The following is a 19,439-nucleotide window of genomic DNA, read 5'->3' as shown; positions in this document are numbered from 1 at the left end:
AATAATTTTAGCACTTCATCAACAAAAACCACATTCCTACATGTGTGATGACACTAAATCCCAGTTTAACACTATCAGCCTTTGCCCCTCCCCGGTGGGTGTTTAGTCCTGCTGTGCTAAGTGCTTGCAATGTAGGAAAGAGGAAACTTCCATCAGAGAAAGGGATCCTTTGGGAGAAGTGGCTTCTTTCAGCAGGGCCAGCCTGGAGACTTGCTGCTTATTGTTACCATTTGTCTCTTTTATTGGAATAAAAGACAGATGTGAGCAGCTCAGCACTCTTGAGAGAGCCTGTGGCATTGTGCTTTATTTGAATTAGTAGATGCTGGTTGGAAAATAGTTTTTTCCATGTTCTCATGGAAGTGAACAAGAACACAGGGTTTCGTAAGTGCAAACTGTGTTACAAGGTGCTTGTGCCAGAACCTCAGGGAAACCCAGGAATGCCCTCTCTCCTCCTAAGAGCCCAGAAAACAAGGGATGGCATCAGTGGGGAGACCTCAGCAGTCATGGCCCACTGGGCCTAAAGAGCACAAGGAAAGCTTGAACTCACATAGCATATATACTGGAGTGGTTTGGGTTGGAAAGGACCTTAAAGATCACCCAGTTCTACCCCCAGCCATAGGCAGGGACACCTTCCACTAGAAAGAAGACCAGGCTGCTCCAAGTGCCATCCAACCTGGCCTTAGACACTTCCAGGGATGGGGCAGACACAGCTTCTCTGGGCAACCTGTGCCAAGGCCTCACCACCCTCACAGTCAGGAATTCTTCCCAGAATCCCGTATCTATCCACTCTCTGTCTTTCTGAAGCCATTCCCCCTTGTCCTGTCACTCCAGCCCCTTCTCCAAAGTCTCTCTCCAGCTCTCCTGGAGACCCTTTAGGCACTGGAGGGGCTCTAACATCTCCCCAGAGCCTTCTTTTCTCCAGGTGAACACTCTCATCTGTCTCAGCCTGTCTCCAGAGCAGAGGGGCTCCAGGCCCCAGCACATCTTTGTGGCTTCCTCTGGACTCACTCCAACAGCTCGACTTTAATTTCTGGAATTGTCCAAAGCCAGGCTGGACAGGACTTGGAGCAACCTGGTCTCTCTCTTGGAGCACCTGGTCTAGGAAGGTGTCCCTGCCCATGGCAGGAAGTGGAACAAGCTGAACTTTAAAGGTGCCTTCCAACCCAACCCTCTCGGTGAGTCCACAATAAACTATTCAGTGTCTGTGTACACCTTTGAGAGAATAATTCACCTTTCTACTGTGGACTGGGATCATTTAGTCTGCCCTGTGATTAGCCTGGAACAGCACACCATGCATAATTAGTCCAGCCGTGGGCTGGACTTGCACATCCGGGCTAAAACACCGGCTGTGCTGCCTATTTCTGCTGTCACCCAGGGAACAGGCTGTCTCCAGAAAGTTTTCTTATTTGGTGACTGCAAAACAATCAGCCAAGCTGGTGGCAGGGATGAGGGCCAGGATCCAGCCCTTCCTCCAGCCCTCATGCTGCTGTATGACTCCCAGCTGCTGATCCTCTGTCCCAGGTTCAGAGGGTAAAGAGCCAGCAGAGGGTGATGGGATGAGGATGAGCACAGAACCCAGGTGCTGGGGCTTGTGCTGCAGTGCCATGTGCCAGACAGTGCTGGAGCAGGCGATGCTCATCCTGGCCGCATGTCATGTACATGGGATGATGCAATGGGCTGCAATGGGCACCTTTTCCCCATCCTTGGATTCTCAGTCTTTCAGCGAAAATTGTCCCTTGTGCAGCTCCAGCCCCTGTTCACAGGTTTTTTCTTCTGGGAGAGCAAAGCTGGCATGAGTCACCCCCTCCTCATGACAGATGCCCACATCCCACATGCCCTTCCTGACTGTTTTCGCTGGACTTGGGTCATGGCCAGGGGCAGCAGAGGGGACCACACTCAGTCCAGAGTCCTCTGATAGGGAATTCAGCGAAAACTCTGCTTTCCTGGCTGTTTCTCCTCAGCTCTGCAGATGATGGAGTTAAACTGGATACATTTCAGAGGGCAAGAAACCCCCTGCACCCCTAGCACAGGACATCCTTGGTGGGGAAGTACATGCTGACTGAGAGGGAAAGGGGTTTTTGGGGCAGCAACATCCCCCAGCATCCCCATCTTCCAACTCAGCCTCTGCTGTAATTCAGGGCAAGGTTCCCCCTTACCACTTGGTGGTCCAAAACCATCATGTTTTCCCAGCTACAGAAGCTTCTGGACTCGGTGGCAGTACTTTCAGCACCAAATCTATTCAATCCTCCCGAGGCTGAGGCTTAGCTGCTTCTGGAGTCCATCTCCACATTAAAAAATTCAGATATTTCTGCATCTAAAATAGGTATTTCTATATCTAAAAAAAACCTCCTAAACCCCTCCATCCCTGCATGTACTAATGAGAAAAGCAGCCCCATATCTGGTACAAGGCAAACTATTTTCTTTCCCTGGGGATGGAAATAAGTTTCTAAGAGGGACTCTCTGAAAAGAGATGAGATGACTCATTACCTCACTGCTCAAGTTGCATTCAATCCCCAGCACCTCTAGTTCCTAGTAAAAGCCAAGAGACCAAAAGCATGGGGGTTCACACAGCACCAACCCCAGGAGCTCCTTTTCCTGGAGATGAAAGGGCCATGAATGAATTCCCTATACCACCCACTCCCCCAGGATGGGCTCAGCTGCCATCAGCCCTCACTCCCCACAGCCAGGAGCTATTTTTTCCTGTTCTTGCTAGTGTCAATATGTTTCTTTAAATATCTTTTCAGAGAGGCTGTATATATATATAGCCCCACTCTGGTGCTTTGAAAGGAGCCTCATTTCCTGTGTAAGAATTGAATTTCTTGGCAAAGCTGCTGGTGGTTGCAGCATCTGAACCACAAAAAATGGGTTTTTTTCAGTAGTAAATGGTATTTCCTTTGCAACTGTGAGTTGGACCGTGCTGGGTCTGATCTGAAATCAGCTGGGTTGCTGTGTTTGGAAGACACAGGACGATATTCCCACTTAAAAGAATGATGGGAGAAAAGGATGAATTGCATTAATGGGGCTGTGATGGCGGTCCAGAGGTGGCACAGCCCATGGTAGAGACAGCATGGGCACAAAGCTGCTTTTAACCTGCATTTGGCTGTGAAAAAGTTGGGTTCACATATCAAAAGGATTTATTAACTGACACTGAGGGAGAAAAAAAAAATCCATTTTATTTGCACCTAATACTTTTGCACCATCTCTCTGCATCTGGTTTTAGAGAAGGCTCCTCCAGCAGCAAGGTAGGAAGCAAAACAGCTTTGCAGCCCCTGAGGGATGGCTCATACTAAGAACATTAAAACCTTCCTGAGGAGATGTGGCATCAGCTGCATTCAGAGTTCTGCATCTCCCTGACATGGAAATGCCTCACTTTCCCACTGGGAAATCCTTAGCAGGAGGGTCTGATATCCCCAGCTCCACCCTGGGGACTCTGATGGCAGGAAAGGAGATGTTGCCAGCAATCACCTTCTGCTGCAAATATGTCTTTGCAGGGTAATTCCTGAGTCATAAATTGCTTTTATTGTTGCACACAGTCCTAAGGACCCAGTGTGTAAGTGTGCCAGAGGTAGTGGCAGCTGTGGGCAGTCCAAGTGGTCCCTGTTTCCCTTTGCTACTCCCTGAATTTCCCAGAAAAAAAACTGCAGCCAAAGAACCTAAAATGTAAGATGTTTAGATTTTCTGCAGGAATTTTAAAGAAGTGTCTCCTCCCAACCCTCACCCTTGTCAGGATGGACTACCCTTGGAATTGTCCCTATGGCAGGGACCATGCTGGGCATGCAGCCTCGTTGGCTGGTATAAAGCTCCAGCAGCCAATGAGCCCTGGGAAACAAACATGGAATTTCTGTAGCTCCTCCACAGACCCAGGCACTGTCTCCATCTCATGTCCTCATCCCTGGGGCACAGCATGGACTCAGGACAGGGCAGCCTGCAGTGGTGTGGGACATGATGGCTCCTGATGGAGCCCAGCTGGGCACTGGAGCAGTGCTCAGGATGGGGTACACAAAAGAATTATTTGGTGACTTTGCAGCCCAGGAGATGACAACACACTACCACAATATGCTGCCTCCCTTCCACCCAAAACCCACAGGGCAGAGACAAGGACAAAAGCTCAGAGCATGTCCTGCTGCAACTTCAAGGGCACTTCTCTCAGTTTTGATGTCAGAGCATTTTTGCCCCATCCAGTGATGGGTTTACAAAAAGAAGGAACAGGTTGGTGCAGGAAGAGCTGAGCTGTGTAAGGATCTTCCACACCTCCAGCCTTCCAGGAGTCAGCTGCTGCATTGCTTGGGAATGTCATGTACCACCTCTGGGAGTCTGCAGTTGCACCTGCACTGATGCCCTGCTGGCCATATCCCTGCTGGGAATGAAGGGAAATATCCTATGGCAGTCCAAAACATGAGTGAAGGAGCAGGAGAGCCTGGGACATCACCCCTGGAGCATCATCCCTTCCCCGCTGAAGTCCTGTGTCCTTCCAACTCTCATTTCACCCTCAACATTTCGGCTCATCTGACTGTTGAATATCCAGTCTTTGCCAACTAGCTAAGCACAGAAGGAATTTCAGTCCTTGGCTCCATCATGGCACAAGGATGTCTGCTGTGGACAATTACAGCGTGGAAAGAGGAAGAAGGAGGGAAGGTCCCAAGGAAGGAAGATCCCAAGCACTACCCTGAACAAAGAAGACCTTCCCTGCAGAGCTCCAGCTCCAGGACACACCCCTTAATCCAACCAGGAGAACTTGGAGAGGATGCAAACATCAGACACCATATGAAACACAAACATTTATCTTAAAATATGGCAGAATTTTCACCTTCTGTGTTTTTTCTCCTCTGTTGGTGACCTTTGCTGTGCCCAAAGATTTGTGCCAAGGTTGAGGTGATGAATGGTGAATCACCACATGAAACACCAGCAAAGGGGTAACAGTCATTGCAACACTCATACTCCCATGGCAGGGCTGCACCCAGCTCATCCTGATGGCAGCAGAACTGCAGGATTTGGTGTTCCCGTTGCTCAACTTCCTAAGAAAACTACCAGCATTAACAAAAAAGGAAGAGAGGAGTCCTTGGCTGTGTCTTATTCTCCCTGAGCTCCTCTTGCCCAGCAGGCAGCAAGGACAGTATGAAAGGAACACCACATCTGGGCATGTCCTCAGGTCTCCCACATTTGCATTCCCAGGAAAATCAAGATACTTGAGCAACTGTAGGAACAGAAGAGAGGCCACCAGGAAATTTATTCCTGTTTGTCTGCAAGCCAACAGATGGAGGTTGTCAGGGCAGAGTCGTTGTGCAATGTAATGACCATCATGGAAGCTTTCGACCACCAAAATATCCCATCACCATGGAACCACTCCAACACCTGTTTACCAATACCACAGAAACATCCTACCACCACAGGAACATCAGACCTCCCCACTACTAGGGTGTCCTACCATCACCACAGCTTCGTAGAGTGTTCTTGTTCTTCCAGACTGAGCTCAGACCACAGAAATTGGGTGCTGCCAACCCAAGCAGGTGTTCCTCAGGCTCCCCAAAGACCTATTTGGACACACTTTCCGCCTGTTTGGGCTCTTTTAGCCCAAAATAGGCTTTGCAATGCATGTGCTGCTGCCCTGAGACAGCCAGGATTTGAGGGGAGGGAAGGAGTCTGTACATGCTGAAAATACAGGGAAATTTTTCATTTTAAAGTCATTTAACAGATGAAAGTTTTCTTAAAAGAAGTCACTTTCAAAAAGAAAAAACCCCAAACCCACAAAGTTTCTCTAAAAAAAACCTCAGAAAGAAGAAGTTGGATAACAACTGTATGACCAAGACCTAAGGGGTGCCTGGCAAGTTCTCTAAACTGCAGAGAGCGAATTATGAAAAAAAAAAAAAAAAGGGGGGGGAAAAGAAAATGGAAAATGAGTTAGAAAGGGAATTGCATGGAGCTGAAGCACAGAAGAAGGAAAAGCCAGACAAGGCCATGCTGTGTCATTAGTCTGGAAATCAAATGAGGAAGATGAAATCCAGCTCGTAGCGATGTGGGGAGTGGCGCTGCCCCACCGCCCCCTCCACTGGGCCCTTCCCGGGAAACCGTGAGTTCAGGGGGAGCCTGAAAGAGCTCCAGGCCCACGGGGCTGTTGCTGACACAAGGAGCCAGAAGGTTCCAGGAGCAAACCAGTTCCATTCCTACCTTTAGCAGTATGAGTAAATAATTGATGCCTGAGGTAACCTGAGCAGGAAGGTGAGCAGAGCCCTGCACATGATCCTGCATCCAACTTCAAAGCCTGGTGGGTTTTCTTCCTGCAAAACCTCCTCAGACATGATCCTTGGTGTTTATTCCATCCCTAAGCCATCACTCATGTGCTGTTCCCACTCTGGGCTCATCCAAGTCTGCTCTCACTGGTCCCACTTCTACCCTTGCTTCTGCCTCAGTTTCCCTTCCTCTCCTGCAGTAGGTCTGGACAGCTCTGCTTCACTGGTACTTTCCATCCCTGGAAATGGAGCACGGCCAAGCTGTCCCCATCTCCCTCTGCTGCCATCCTTCTTCACTTCCCCCATGCCTTGTCCAGGCATATCCCCAGCTGCTCCAAGCACATCCTTTTCCCAAATCACCAGCTTTTTCCACCAAAGCACTCCTGCCACCCCTCCAGCTTGGCTGCCACCTTTCCTCTGTGCAGGACACCAATCCATCACCTAAAACCTGAGTGAAGGGCCCCATCCAGATACTCTGGATGCTGCTGAGGAGCAAATTCTGTCTGCTTTTCAACATATCAGTGCCTCTTCCCAGGAGCCACCTGCAGGGACAGACCCTGTCCGCACCTGGGGTCCCTGAGTGACACCAGAGCAGAACCCAGTGGGGCAACTGGCCAAAGAGCCATTCCATGTCCCCTCCAGCCAGTGAAGACACAGGCTATGTGTGCTCAGGATGGTTCCCAGGACAGGGTGGCACTGTCCTGGGCATGATGCCCGCCTGTGGCTGGGCTTGGAGACCCAGCAGCTCAGGCCAGCGGGTGAATGTTCCCTAGCCCCGCTGGCGGGGAGGCCAGGCTGAGCAGACACTGCTGGGCTGGGGCACCCCGGGTGCCACTGCACTCTGATGTCCCCGGCTGTTCCTCTAAGGCCAGGATTCAGCCCCAGCCACGGGGCCCGGAGGATCCCCATCCCTGTCCCCCCACTGCGACCCACTGCCCTCCCGGGAGGGTGGGGCCAGCCCCGCCCCGTCAATCTCCACCTACCTGGCCAGCCCTGCCCACTGGCGCCAGCCCAGCTCGCCCGGCCCGGCCGCGCCCACCCTCCCAAGCTCCGCCCCCTGTGCCAACACCCACCTGCTGGGCAACCGGAGCTGTCCCCGCCCCGGCCCACCTGGCTGACCGCGCCGACCCAAATAACCTCGCCCACTCTGCCTAACCCCGCCCTCCCGGCACAGCCGCGCCCCGCTGTAGCCACTCCCCGTACCCGGCGGGCCGTTCCCATCGCACCGCGCCCCAGCCTGGCCCGGCCCCCTCAGCTGCCACCTTCCGTTCCTCGCCCTTCGCATTCCCCGCCCCGCCCTGTCCCGCCCGCACCTGGGCGCGCTCGAAGCTCTCCCGCTCCGCCTCCAGGCCGCCGCCGCCCGCCCGCCGGCTCAGCACCTTGGGCAGCGGGTTGGACACCTGCTTCATAGTGCTGCTCACGCGGTCCATGGCCGCCTCGGGCCCGCCACCGCCCCGGCCCTGCCGTCCCGCGCAGCGCCGCCGCCGCGCGGGCCCCGCGCCATTGGCCCGCCCACCTGCCACTCACGCTGGAGCACGCCCCGCGAGCACCACCCTTCCACCCGCAGCTCCACCCGCAGCTCCGCCCGCAGGTCCGACTTCTCGCTCTCATTGGTTCCCGGCGTCGCCCCTGGGGAGGAGCGGCCGGGAGGCCCAGCCCCTGCGTGGCAACCGCCAAGTTCATTGGTTCATCTGGACGCCGGTCAACGCTAGCTCCCGTCCCCCAAGAGTCCCCTGCCCATTGCTCCACCTTAAGGGGCCGCGCCCTTAGCACCGCCCACCCAAGCTCTGCGGCCGCGCCTTCGCGCGGTCCCCTGCTGTAATTGGCTCACGACCCTGCCGCTCACACCTCGGTGTCCCGCCCCGCCCCTCACCGATGCGGGGCGCGGCGCCCCCTGGCGGCGGTGGCGATGGCGCTGATGCCGGGCCCTCGCGGGAATCGGGCCGCGCTCGGGCCTCGCCGGGAAGTGCTCGGCCGTGCACAGGGCACCGCCGCGGGGTTCGCCGGGCCCGGGGGGCTGTTGTCCAACGGCTCTAAGCCGCGGCTGAGCCATTCGGGTCCGCAGGCCTCGGGGGTCCTTACAGGTTGTCCGTGCGGCCTGCGAGGCTGCGGCCCCTCAGCCGAGGCCAGAGTGTGACCACGGGGATGACGCGGCACCGCTGTCCCCTCCCTACTGCCCGTCTCCGGTCCAGCCCGGCCCCTCTCGGAGCTGAGCCCCCGTGGCACACGGGGTGTTCGTGGCTCCCCAGCCCTGCCTGGGGCCGGGGGTGGGAGGCGGCTCCACCGTTTGTCAGCGCGAGCAGGGTCCCGGCAGCCTGCGGAAGGGTTGTGTGAGGCTTTGCCTTTGTGGAATCCGGACTGTGGGTGGGAGCTCTGGAGGGGGGTGCTGCCGGCACAGCTGGCAGAGCCCAGCAGGAAGGGTGTAGCATTGGCAGAGGGGCAAAATGTGGTTGCAGGTGTCTGAAAAAGAAGAGAGGAGAGCTGAGAGAAGGATTTTGCTTCCCCTGAACAGCTGGACTGTGTTTTATTATAACCTGATCTGAGCCTGTGTCTCTGGTCCTGTCACTCAGATCAGAGATTTTTGTAGAATTAGATTGGATATCGGGAAGGAGTTCTTGGCTGTAAGGGTGATTGAAGCCCTGGCACCGGTTGCCCAGAGAAGCTGTGGCTGCCCCATCCCTGGAAGTTATTCAGGCCACATTGCATGGGACTTGGAGAAAGCTGGTCTAGTAGAAGGTATGCCCATGGCAGGGGTGGAACAGGATTGTTGGAAATGATGCAACTTCTAAATTTTTAAACTAACTTTAATCAGGGGTTTTGTTCATCTTTGCCCAGGAAGGGAATGGAAGTTTCTTTTCAAGAGACTGTTCCCTGGGCAAGGCCTGATGAGCTTAACATCTCAAGGGACTGGGAGCCACCAGAGGATGAACCAGAGGTAAGCGACTATTAATGAACATCAACACCTGAACATCCTTCCTGGTGTGTTGGAGACACTTGGTCTGGGAAAAGATCATAAGAGAATGTTGTGGTGTGTTTTATGTTTGTTCAGTTTTCCCCCCATTGTTCTCTCAGAAGGTCCTGCCCTGTTACCAGTTTGTGTCAATCCCCAAACCCCTCCCCAGTTGTCTTGGTTACCAAATGTATCTTTCTTGTTCCCCACCCCTGGCAGCCTGCCTGTCACTCGACACCCCTGCCTCTTTTTCTAGAAAGTTCGGGCCAGGATGTCGGGTGATTGGGTTAGGGGCCAGGGTCCCTCCCACAACTGTGTTTGATGGGTTCTCCGATTATGCCAATCCTTAATGTATCCCTCTCTGATTTGCTATCTTTCACCCCTCCCACCCTCTGTAAAACCCGAGGCTTTCCCTGCCTCTGGGCTCTCAGCTCCTTCCACCTGACCGTCCAGGTTTCCCTACCAATAAAACCACCCCCCCTGAAGAAACTGAGAGTTGCCTCTTCATTTCATCCTGCGACTTCGGAGCTCTCTACTGCAGCCACACGTCCGCAAGGCTTGACATCGCCTTGGGCACAAGGCCCTGACTTCGGGTTGGGGAAGTGCCTTACTGGCTGGAGGTTGGCTGGACACTTATCTAGCCTGGGCGTTTCACTTTCCACCGGCCACCGCTCCAAGAGAAGAAAGAGGACCTGATTAGCAGCTAAGGTAAAGGGATCAATAACCAATAGGAAACCAAATTCTAAGATCTGTGTTACTTGGGACCAATAAACATTGAACCAATTAATCTCTCTGAGTTTTGACTGTATAAGTATGTGAAAAACCTACAAAAAAGACATGTGATGGAATTATTTTCTTTGCACAACCCAATGTGTGGATGAAATTACTTCTGTTGCACGTTCTGGCCAGAACATCATCCTGGCCAGAATAAAATAATGCTTGAGTTCTCTAACATTAAAATTTGTTGGAAAGGTTGTGTTTTTCATGCTGTTTCAGTGACAGGATGAGCTTTAAGTTTCTTCCAACCCAAACCATTCTGGGATTCTCTCAACCTGGTGAATTGATGACTCCTGTAATTTTGACCAGGACTACCATCCTATTCCAGAGGTGAATTTCTCACTTGGAACATTTCTGCAAGTCCCTGTGCATTGGATATCAAATCCCAGTTGATCAAATCCAATTTGATAGAGCAGCAAGGCTATTCCTCCCACTGTGGCTTGTCTCAACTGCCTGTCTGCATTGTCCTTAATGTATTTTCTGGAAACCTGCCTCCTTCCTTGGGGCTGCTCCCAGGGGAGGTTTAATGGGTTTGATTCATCCACTGTTGCAGCAAGATGATTAATAATTGAAGAAATTACATCATTCCTGAATAGAGATGGAGGAAAGGAAGAGCAAAGGAGAGCACTGGACAAAGGACAGCAGTATCCTTGTGACCTCTCCCACCCTCCACCTCGCTCAGAATATCCTGCTCCTGGAGCCCATGGCAAGGGACCACTAGGCTGCGGCCTGGTTGTAGCTACGCCCTCCTACTGAAGAGTAGAGCCACATCCTCTTCTTCCCTAGCTAGGGCTCAGTGCTCACTCTGGGACCTGAGCAGGAGCAGAGGATGGTGCTTGGGTATGGGACAGAATGGGCTGTTTCTACTGGCTGCTCCTGCCTCCCCTAGGAATGGGCTATAACAGGATGGAGCTGGGATCCAGCCCATGAGTGGCTGGTCAGACCACTCTGGGCTGGCCCATTCATGCAGCATCTCTGCTGGAATGTGCTGTGGGACTTTGCAGGGATTTGAGAGGCTCCTTTCCACTGGGAGAGGATGCCTTGTTTTCAGGTAGTTGAGAGGGGAAGGCACAGAGCTGTTCTTGTTGAGCGTCTGTTCCTCTGTCTCAGGTTCCATGGGGAGGTAATGGAGAAGGGCTGAAACTGAGCAGGGTGTGGAGGTAGAGCAGGTTGGGCTCTTCCTCCCCAGTCCTTTTTGGAAGCCATGGCTGGGGTTCACCTGCTCTGAATGCTCTGTCTTCACTCCTGTTCAAGAGGCTGGACTGAAGGGTGATGGCAGACCCCTTCATAGGAGTGTCTGGCCTGTATGGGGACAGACATTGTCTGGACATGGAGAGGACAATGTGTGCCCTCTCTTTTTTCTTGCTGAGCAGTATGTGGCACCCATCAAGTGCTGCTCAGGCCAGGCAGGTGGGACTGGAGCTCATCCTTCCCCTGTTGCAGGGCTCCATAGTTTCCTTTTCCTGCTCCATGCCCAGAGGCTCCTGTCCACAGGACCCTAAAGAGGGTCTGCTCCCATTCTGTCAGGACATCCTTAATCCAAAGGGGAAAGACAAGTGGCAGGAGAAGGGCCAGAAGAGACTGCAGGGGCTATGGGTCCTGTCCGGGGCTCAGGGATGCTCTTTTTGTGGGGGCTGGGAGCTAGAGTCTGTTTTTACAATTCCCTCCCCAGCCAGAGCTGGAGAGTCCCAGGGTGCTGCTGCAACACACATCATCCTCCCGTGGCCTGGCCTGGGCTCAGGGAGAGCACAGATTCCCCTTGTTTCACCGGGAAAACAGAATCACAGAGCTCCACAGTCCTTCCTCTGTTATCTCGCTGGCTGTGCTAGAGAGGGCTGTGCTAAGATCCTGCTCTTTCACCCTTGGAGGTGGGAAAAATGGATCCTAAATGGATCCCCTTCAGTAGTCCCTTTACACATTCCAAGGCACACCATCCTGATCGCACCCAAGCAGACAAGCAATTCCTGGGGCCACATCTTGAAAGGGCAGTGGCTATGTCAGGCCTTCCATAAACCAAATCCTGCAGCCCCAGATGCAGCTCTGCCCTGGTGATGGGGTAATTTGCTCAGACTCTGGGATAAAAACAACTTCTGAGCCAAAGTACCCAGCTGGAAAGGGCAGGGTAGTGGTCCAGACCCAGCAGGAGGGTCCTTGGGGAGCAAAGATTGTGCCAGGAGGAGCAGGCATGGGATCATGGGGAGAATTTTCATCTTTTGATCCCATGTTTTGAATGCTTTGGGCAAACAGATGTTGCTGCTGAGTCTTTGCTTGTGCTCCCAAAGAGGTCCTGGGCTGCTATGTGGGGCAGGGACAGTCTTGGTGCAGGACCTGGGAGAGTATTGGAGTCTTGGGAGAGCATTGGAGGTGAACAGTCTGGGATTGGGAGAGGGTCTTGGAGAGGACTGCTTGGCTAAGGTGCTTGAAGTGCAATGGCGCCCTCACCTCTGTCCTGTCTAGGTCTCCTACTTGCCCAGGTGTTACAAGGAGGGCTGTAACCCCAAAACATCATCTCCTGTGTTTTCTGCAAAGCCTCAGCAACTGCCTCTGCTTGCCCAAGACTTCAAAAGCAAAGCTGAAGAGGTTTCCAGATGGACCTGCAGGAGAAGACCTGAACTCCACAGGGACACTGGGCTGCATGGGCAAATGCCTAGATGAGAAACCAGCTCATGAGCAGGACCTGGAGGTGGGAATTGCTTTTGCCACTTGCTGGATGGTGTCCCCTTGGCATGGCCAGCAGGTCCAGATGGAGCACCCCACCAAGCCCAGCTCTCTTCCAAGGCAGGACATGGCAAGCCTGATTTCACAGAATGAATTGGTTGGAAAAGACCTCTGAGATCATCAAGTCCAGCCTATGACTGATCCACCACCATGTCGATTAGACCATGGCACTAAGTGTCACATCCAGTCATCTCCAGGGATGATGACTCCACCACCTCCCTGGGCAGCCCATTCCAATGTCTAATAACCCTTTCTATGAATAAATTCTTCCTAATTCTTCCTTTATTTCTGTATTGGGAGCTTTGGCTGCCAGAGTTGGATTACTGAGGAAAGGATTTCTGTGTGAGACTTGGTGTGTGCAGAGTTGAGTGTGGGAGCTGTGTGCTCATTGCAGAGCAGTCTTGGGAGAGCACAAGGCAGGTACTGCAACAGGGCATGAGTATGAATGTAGAGAGCCAGTATATCCCTGTCTTCCCTTTATGATACAGGAAACGTTCTGGCTCTCTACAACTCCCTAGCAGGAGGGTGGAGCCAGGTGGGGTCAGGCTCTGCTCCTAGGGAACGAGTGATATGACAAGGAGAAACGCCTCAAGTTGAACCAAGGGAGGTCCAGGTTGGATATTAAGGAAAATTTCTTCACTGAAAGAGTGGTCAAGCATTGGAATGGGCTGCCCAGGGCAGTGGTGGAGTCACCGTCCCTGGAGGGATTTAACAGAAATAGAGATGTGATGCTTAGGGCTACAGTTAGTGGTGGCCTTGGCAATGCTGTACTCAATGATGTTAGAGGTCTTTTCCAACCTGAATGACTCCATGATTTCTATGTTTTCCATGATCCAACATCGACCAGTACTCTTGTCAAATGTTGTTTTCAGGATTCCTGCAACTCTATGGCCTAACTTGCAGATGTCCCCTGTACCTCCAGCTGATGACAACAGGCGGCAGAGTGTGCAAGGACAATGCAGCTGTCACTCTGGTACTCGGCAGCCTCAGGTCCTACCCGTCTCAAACCCAACACCAAATGGTTTTCTTTTCCTTTCTCTGAACTGTGGCTAAACCTGTCATGCTGTGCTGCAGCTGCTGGACAAGCCATGATCAGCTCCAGGCCAGTTGCTGCTCAGTACTGAGGACATTGTTGGGGAAACAAAGGAGTTGTGGCAGAGGCATCATTTGGCTGTCCTGGGAAGTACCACCACATTTCTGTGAGGGCCACATTCCAACATGGCATCCAGCCACATCCTGCTCTTTTAGACTCCTGGTCACAAAGTGAAGCTTTTATAGGTGCCCCAAATTTGTCTTGGAAAATTGCGTGGACTGCAGCAATTTATTTCTGCCTTGCTGTGTGCTTAGAAACTGTTGGAGTCTTTCTGCTGACATTTACCAAAAATATTTCTCTGGAGGCACATCCTGGTGTGCCTGTAGATTTCAGTCCCGGGATTTCAATGCAATTTCGTAAGCTGCTCTGTAGCCCTGATGGTTCTGTTGGATCAATTGTCCTGGAGAATCAAAGATGAACAGTCACAGAGGATGTAGACTAAGGATCCATCTACATCAGCTTTGATACCTCTAGATGTGGTCACAGCAGACCCCTTGAAGAGACAGATCAATATTTGTACTGCACCCTGGAGTGTGCTCCCAGCCTCCAACCATTCTCATTTTCCAAATCTTCTCAAGCTTATCAGCCTGAAATCCATACTCAGACTCAAGAAAATTTCCTTGTCCTCACCATGTCCCTTGGAAAGGAGCTCCTCATGTGAAGAGCTGCCTCCCTCTGTTCCTTTTGAACCTTCCTCTTGCCCACTCCATTGAATAATCTGTGGCTCCTGCTCTGGGGCAGGCAGTGAGTATTCGCTTTGTCTCTCTTTCTAGGCCACTTATCATCTTGCAGACTTCAATTCAATGTGGAAAGTCTCAATTCTTCTTGAAAATACTTCTTCTCATCTGAGATCTTGCTTGGAGCTGCACCACCCTGGGATCTCTGGCCCCAGTAATTTTCTTTCTGTTTCCAACTGGTTTGCTCACAGTTAAACCCAGTTTCCCACATCAGTGATCCAGCAGCTCCCAGGAGCACTGTGATAAAGTGATCCCCCAGACATGGCTCCAGCCCAGGAGGTGGTATGATGGAGCAGGCTACCCTCAGGGCTGAGCAGAGGTTTCCTCCCACATCCCCAACCTGTCCTGGTGATGGATCCAAAGATACTGCGTTTGGTTTCTGTCTAGAACTGAAGCACACCATAAGGCGGAGGTTTTATAGACTCCATAAATAGCCACTATTTAGGATGTTTAATATGGAGGAGGTTTTAGAAATCAAAATATTTAGAGGTTTGCATTATTTGTCTTGGTAGGAAGAAGCAAGAATACAGAATCTTTAAGGAAGGAACAAAGTTGAGGAAAACAGTGAATAGGGGAAATAACAGAGGTGTCGAAACCTCCAAAAATTCCTTTTGGTTGAATGGAAGCAGGAAATACAGCAAAGTGTATCCAAAAGGAGAGAGAATTCATTGACAATGTTGAGGCACAATGTTTATATTCCTGCTATAAAATACTGATTTTTCAAAACAAATCTTGACATTTTGATCAAACCTGTAGTTGAATGTTGTGGAACATCCAGAACACTCAACTAAAGCTGCTCTGAGCTGGGCTGTGTTTGTGTAAGCCATCAGCAAGGAGGCTCCAGCTCATTCCTCAGTCTGTTCTCCTCCTCTCAGTTTTATTCTGGTCCCTGTGTGGAGATGTGTCAGAACAGTGTAGGGTTGGTCTCAATGGGAATTTGTGCAATTTTGTTTCTGAATGTATTGGCAGAAATGGAAAGAGCAGGGGATGGAAGGAGTAGATGTTGGTGACACCTGATCTTGAAGGACTTTTCCAACATTAATTATTCTGTGGTTCTGTGATTCTGTGACTCACACTGAGCAGTTTATTAGCGCTGCTCAGAGAAGACTGCAACAGGTTTAGAGGTTGCCACTGACAATAACTGACCACAAAAATGTTGGAGTCTCCTGACCTCCCTCCCCACTTCAGCCCTATTTATATTTTCTTGGGAAAAGATAAAGTTACAGTTAATGTCATTTACAGATTAGGTGGAATTTGATTGACTTCAGTTAGTAGCATAAACAGAGGTGAGAAAAGTAATATGTATTTCTGAATTAAGCAAAGTTCAGCTTTTGATTTCCATCTAGATCATTCCTTTGACTTAGTTTTCATTTGCTGCATTGTTTTCCATGGAGTCTATCTACAACACTGCTGTGTCACTCCATCTTTTGTTTTATATTTTCTTTGACTTCAACAGAGAATTACTGCAGTGCCTCTGTGTTGCTCCATCCTTTGTTCCATGTCTCCCTTGGAGTGGCACACCAAGCTCCATCAGCATTCCTGCTTCTAAGGTATGCAGGCAGTTTGTCCCTGTCCTTGCACTCTTTCTTGCTGAGCTTTGGCTTTCGGTCTCCTAACACCTTTCTTTGTCCCACTCTGCAGTGTGGGGGAGAGTAGATCCATGATGGTGGCAGGACTTCAGGCCCTTGGAGGTACCAGGTTTCATCCCAGTATCTGAATGGGCTTTGGAACAGAGAACAAGGCAAGTCATGGAGCAGGAAGGATCCCAGAGGAATCCTGAGCTTGTCAGCTGTTTGGAGCAGGATATTCTGAGTCTTCTTCACAAGTAAAACCTCAGCTGTGATTCTGACTGTCTCAACTGACTCTCATTCTGGGAGTTTAACCCCTTAGCAGGAGCTGGGATGAAAGCAAGCCAATCCATGGAGAAAGAGCTTCAGAGAAGAGAACAGATGTGCCAAGCTGGGGACTGGGCTGTGATGGCTGCAGAGAATCCATGGGCTGTATGGAGCCTGCCTGCCGTGGGAAGGGGCAGGTATGTCACTGCTAAGGAAATGTCTTTCCAGAAACCCAGCAACATGCCCTGTGCTCCCAGGGCTCAGTGGGCAGGTCCTTCTCAGCTGCCCACTCCCCAGGCTTGTAGCTGCATCTCCCTAGCACCAAGGCATCATATGTGCTGTCGCCCAGGCTCAATTTTGTTCATGCTTAGTACAGGGTGTTGTAGTGAGAGAAAAAGCTTTGTGTAAAACAAACCCTGCCATGGCAGCACCCTGCAGCCTCCAATGAGTGTGCCTCACTTTTCCATGCAGTTCAGTCTCTTGAGATGTGCTGATTATCTATCACATGCCCTGGAGCACTTGGGAGCCCCAGGCCTGCAATCCACCCTTCCAGGCAATATCTTACTTCTCTTTGATTTCCTCTTCTGGCTTCCTACAAGGAAACCCACTTTGGGTGGGGGATTCTATTTTGTGATCATCCTCCTCCATAGAGGAGCAAGACCCCTTTTGTTACTGGACCATCAGGAAAGGCAGACTGCTCCTGTGGCTTTCCCATTGTGGCTGTGGTTGCCCAGCACCCAGACACATTTTCTAGCACCATGGAGACTTCGCTCTTCCTCCACTCTCTTGAGGCTTTGTCCACAAACCTTTGCCTGGAAAACAGCAGAGCCCTTCTGGAGGGATGTAACATTTCCAACAGTTTTTCTGACAGTGCAGAGACACCATTCCCATCCTAAGCAACATGTGCTAAATCAACCAGTCTTTTCTCTGTGCATGTTTGGCAGCTGGGACAATGACAGAGCAGTGTCAAGAGGGTGCTAGTGCTGCACTGCTGGAACCAAATAACCATCTTTGTCAGCTTTGCTCTGCTAATATAGTCATCAGCTCCTAAAGTTCACTGTGGGCATCAGTGGCCAATTCCCATGTCCATGAAGAACTGAATACTATTTTAGCTGTCACTAGTATTTGAGAAGTTGTGATGTAGCAGAACCGGTTCCCCAAAGACTTGTTGCAAGGGATGCTCAAGGACATAAGAGGAACCCAGATCTGGAATTGCACCATGCTCCACCCTCTGCTCTGCACATTTATGCACCAATGGCCTTCAGAGTCCCATGGAGGAAGCCCCCATTGCAAGTGGGACCCAGCATGGCTGGGTGGGCACATGGGTGGTCAGCCTGACTCTCTGTGGCAGAGGTGAGATCTGTTTGTCCATGATGCAGATGTTCTGGGAAACACAAGTGCATGACAACCATGGTTGGCCTTCATCCACTGCTGTGACTTCTAGGCAAGAGGTCCACCTACTGATCTTCTGAATTACTAATTCTAGGTTTTCTGCAGAACCCTTAGGTCATGGGAAATGAAATGACAGGTCATATCCTGTTCTGTGTCCACTCATGGTATCTTATGGTATCGTACCCTGTGCCATGTCAGGACGCTGCGGTCATCAGGGCTCTGGACGGTTTCCTCTGCAAGGCTGTGTGGTATCCTTGACACTGCACTTTTTCCATTGCATCATGGCTTTCAGCAATGTTTCCATCCTTGGTTGCTGTCTCCCTATATAAAGAGGGCTGAACCCAGGGATCCCACACCAGGAACAGTGAGGGACACTCTGCAACAATCCAGCCTCACTCCTACAATTCACCTCCACCCAACAGGACCATGAAGACCTTCACGGCAGCCCTTTCTGTACTTTTTGTGGTTGTCTTCTGCCACCAGACCACCTCTTCTCCAAGTGAGTCCAATCTCTCCTCTCCAAGGAGCTGTCTCCTCTTTCTGTCTGCTGAATAAGGTCTAGTAATGCTTGGCAGCTCTCTCTTACTAGCATCTGCTGTAGGAAAGGAGAAGGCTGTCTTACCTTGGCTCCCTGATGGGGAAGATGGCTGTGGTGGGAGCCCACTGTAGGAGCAGCACTTCCTCCGGTGGGAATATTCTCAACTTCTGACCCTACTTCTCCCCACTGGCACTTTTCCTGGTCTGATGTAACAGAAAATTTCTCTTCCAGTTTCTCTCAGATGTTGTGGTCCCTGCTGTGATAAGTACATTACCAGTCCATTGTCCTTGAGCCGTGTGGTAAAGTATGAGCCCACGGGCAGCTACTGCTCCCTACCAGCTGTGATGTAAGTAGATCTTCTGCCCGGCTTGTCCTTACAGTGTGAGGGAACCCCACATCATACTTCATCCTGACATGGAAAAGCACTGGGCAGGGTTCTCCCATGTGAGGAGAACAGCCTGGGAACATGTCAGAGGGCAATCCCACAACCCAGACAGCGAGTTTGTGGACCTCCTTATTAGATTTGAGCCAAAAGAGCTTTTGCTGGTCACCCCCCTCACCCCAGATAGGGGGACCCAGCCAGGACGGTGTTCCAGATGTAGAGATGCTGGGGACAAAGCGGTTTAAGTGCAGAGAGCAGGACACCTGTAAGGACATGGAGCCACCCCCACCCCATTTCCCTAGGGCTGTTTTGCAGCCTGTAGAGGTGTCTGGTGGGTGTCACTGTTGGCATGGAGCAGGTGGTCTCACTATCCTCTCTGTCTTCCTTTCCTTCATCTCTCCTCACTGGATTTTGTTTTCCAGATTTACCACCATCAAGGACAAGCTGGTCTGTGCCAACCCTAATGACAAGTGGGTCAAGGACATAATGAATCAATTAGAGGACAATAAGCACAGTGGATGAGCAATACCCTGCTCTCTCCAAGCACCACTTCTGCAAGGATGTGCTCTCATGGACACCTCCAAGACATATTCTATTTTCTCATTGAATGGGAATTTGGCAGGGTATTCAACTCAGTGTTTAGCTTTTTTATGGAAGGCTGTGCAACGCCAGTCCTAATTTATTTGACATTTTCAGTGAAACTTTTCATTCTCCTTTGTACTGAAGGTGTTGAAGTTATTTTTGTATAATAAAAAGGAGCAAAACTTGCAGCTTCTCCCAGCGGTTCTTG

The 19,439-nt window shown here is 51.2% G+C and overlaps 2 protein-coding genes across 4 annotated transcripts in view; one reads left to right on the top strand and one right to left on the bottom strand.

Annotated features, from left to right (window-relative positions):
- The window catches only part of HIP1 (huntingtin interacting protein 1), a 43,949-nt gene extending 36,201 nt beyond the window's left edge, over window positions 1-7,748 (bottom strand). For 2 of the 3 annotated variants that reach the window (XM_071448159.1, XM_071448161.1), the window contains exon 1: window positions 7,541-7,747. In XM_071448159.1, the coding sequence (XP_071304260.1) occupies window positions 7,541-7,657 (117 nt within the window). In that variant the 5' untranslated portion in view covers window positions 7,658-7,747. Of the gene's footprint in view, window positions 1-7,540 lie in introns of all 3 variants that reach the window. The other variant, XM_071448163.1, reaches the window with a different exon arrangement.
- Window positions 7,749-8,106: 358 nt separating this feature from the next.
- On the top strand, window positions 8,107-19,419 carry LOC139600035 (C-C motif chemokine 5-like). The gene is made up of 6 exons (XM_071447890.1): window positions 8,107-8,963; window positions 9,063-9,162; window positions 15,959-16,052; window positions 16,144-18,228; window positions 18,499-18,613; window positions 19,072-19,419. Exons 4-6 carry the CDS (start codon window positions 18,156-18,158, stop codon window positions 19,169-19,171), a joined length of 288 nt encoding a protein of 95 aa, XP_071303991.1. The 5' UTR covers window positions 8,107-8,963; window positions 9,063-9,162; window positions 15,959-16,052; window positions 16,144-18,155; the 3' UTR covers window positions 19,172-19,419.
- Window positions 19,420-19,439: the final 20 nt, after the last annotated feature.

This window comes from Agelaius tricolor, unplaced genomic scaffold, assembly GCF_023055355.1.
Source record: "Agelaius tricolor isolate 1412-34295 unplaced genomic scaffold, bAgeTri1.0.p SCAF_25, whole genome shotgun sequence".
Lineage (NCBI taxonomy): Eukaryota > Metazoa > Chordata > Aves > Passeriformes > Icteridae > Agelaius > Agelaius tricolor.
Note: the sequence above shows the minus strand (reverse complement) of the source record. Positions and strands in the feature narration are given on the sequence as shown.